General features: G+C 43.4%; 1 protein-coding gene across 1 annotated transcript in view; it reads right to left on the reverse strand.

Moving 5' to 3' along the window:
* Window positions 1–1,476, reverse strand: part of LOC119585667 (prolyl 4-hydroxylase subunit alpha-2-like) — a 19,448-nt gene that overhangs the window by 6,175 nt on the left and 11,797 nt on the right. The window contains exon 3 of the mRNA XM_037934342.1: window positions 155–325. Coding sequence (XP_037790270.1) covers window positions 155–325 — 171 coding nt within the window. The remainder of the gene's footprint in view (window positions 1–154; window positions 326–1,476) is intronic.

The following is a 1,476-nucleotide window of genomic DNA, read 5'->3' on the forward strand; positions in this document are numbered from 1 at the left end:
CATATTTCAGTCTATCCCCAAACACATTCCGTAATCGCAACATTATCTCCCCGACCAATAGGAATCGTTAAGACCCACAGATTCACACACATCCCCAAAAAAGAAGAAAAAAAATACCCAAGGCCGAAACGGTGGACCTCCCGTGAGGACCTACCTGAGAGCTCCTTGACGGCCTTCGTGCCCAGGATCTCGCCTTCCACGAGGTCATTCACAGACAGGTTATAGGTGTCCTGCAGGCGAACCAGCGCCCATGCGGCCCCATTCAGGTCGGCTTCCTCAGGGACGTCGACGCCGTTCCGCAGGGAGGTCAGGTTAGCTCGCAAGGCTGAGGAAGTAAGCGGGAGGAGGCGTTAGCAGTTATACGGAAAAGGGGGGTGTGGGCATAAAGGATATACTAAAAATATGTAGTGTAAAAATTGTGCTTAAAGTGAGATGTAGATAACGAGTGTATTAAATGCGAGGGAAGTAGCTTAGAAAATATATTTCTAGTGAAGAGATACAGTATGAAAAATGTATAAAAAAATTAGGTGGGAAAGGAAATCTCGATGGGCATGTAACTGGGTTTTAGTTTTGTAAGAATATCTTTGTAATCTGATAATGTATGTTAACCATTTTTACTCTGGATTTACCCTAGAATCAGTAGACTTCTTTCATGTCTACATAAGGGGACAACAACAGAGATGATGGTTAAGGACAAGTACAACTGAAGTGCGAATAATACGAGCAGATTTTTTCGTAAGATGTGGGCGTACTGATGCGTATTGAGAGAGGAAGTAAAATTCATACATAGGAGATAAAACGATCTTCCGTTATTAAAACCCTGCAGCCTTATACATGACAAAGTGATTCTCCATGGATCGACGCATCTCATGCCTCAACTGCTTCGAACTTTATTTTTTCAATGAACAAAGCAACCGCGATTCAAAAGCCACCATGACAACGGCTTAGTCATAAGTACGGTGATATTTTCAGTGGCAGCATCACACGTCCTCGCTCAGATGAAGAATAACTGCGGAAAAAAACAACTTATCATGGCAGACTTGGACGCATCTGTTGGTGTTTTCCAGGTGATGATAACGGGCACGAAGCACTGAATGGAAGAGCTGTGTCGTGTGAGGGTTCGAGGCCACTAACAATAGGTGACGTAGCGATTTTGGTGTGAATATTTTAGCTGCTTATACCCTCGCTCGTCACCTCGCTTTTGTTCTCTCGTACGGTATCTTTACCTCTGTGCCTTACCTGTTGATGGGAAAGGTAATGTTGAGTAATAAATTACCGCTGATGGATCTGTGCGATCTTCCGTTCTTCTGATCTTTTGTTCCGTTTTATTTTATCTCCTTAATGATTCTCTCTACCTTTCATTCATTTCATGACCGTATCTAATCTCTATATCCATCACTGACTTGGCGTATGTCTCTATCCTGATTGCTTTTCCCCTCGTTCGCTTCTCATTCTCTTTTCATTAACTCCCGTGCC

This window comes from Penaeus monodon, chromosome 20 (assembly GCF_015228065.2).
Source record: "Penaeus monodon isolate SGIC_2016 chromosome 20, NSTDA_Pmon_1, whole genome shotgun sequence".
NCBI classification, from domain to species: Eukaryota; Metazoa; Arthropoda; class Malacostraca; order Decapoda; family Penaeidae; genus Penaeus; species Penaeus monodon.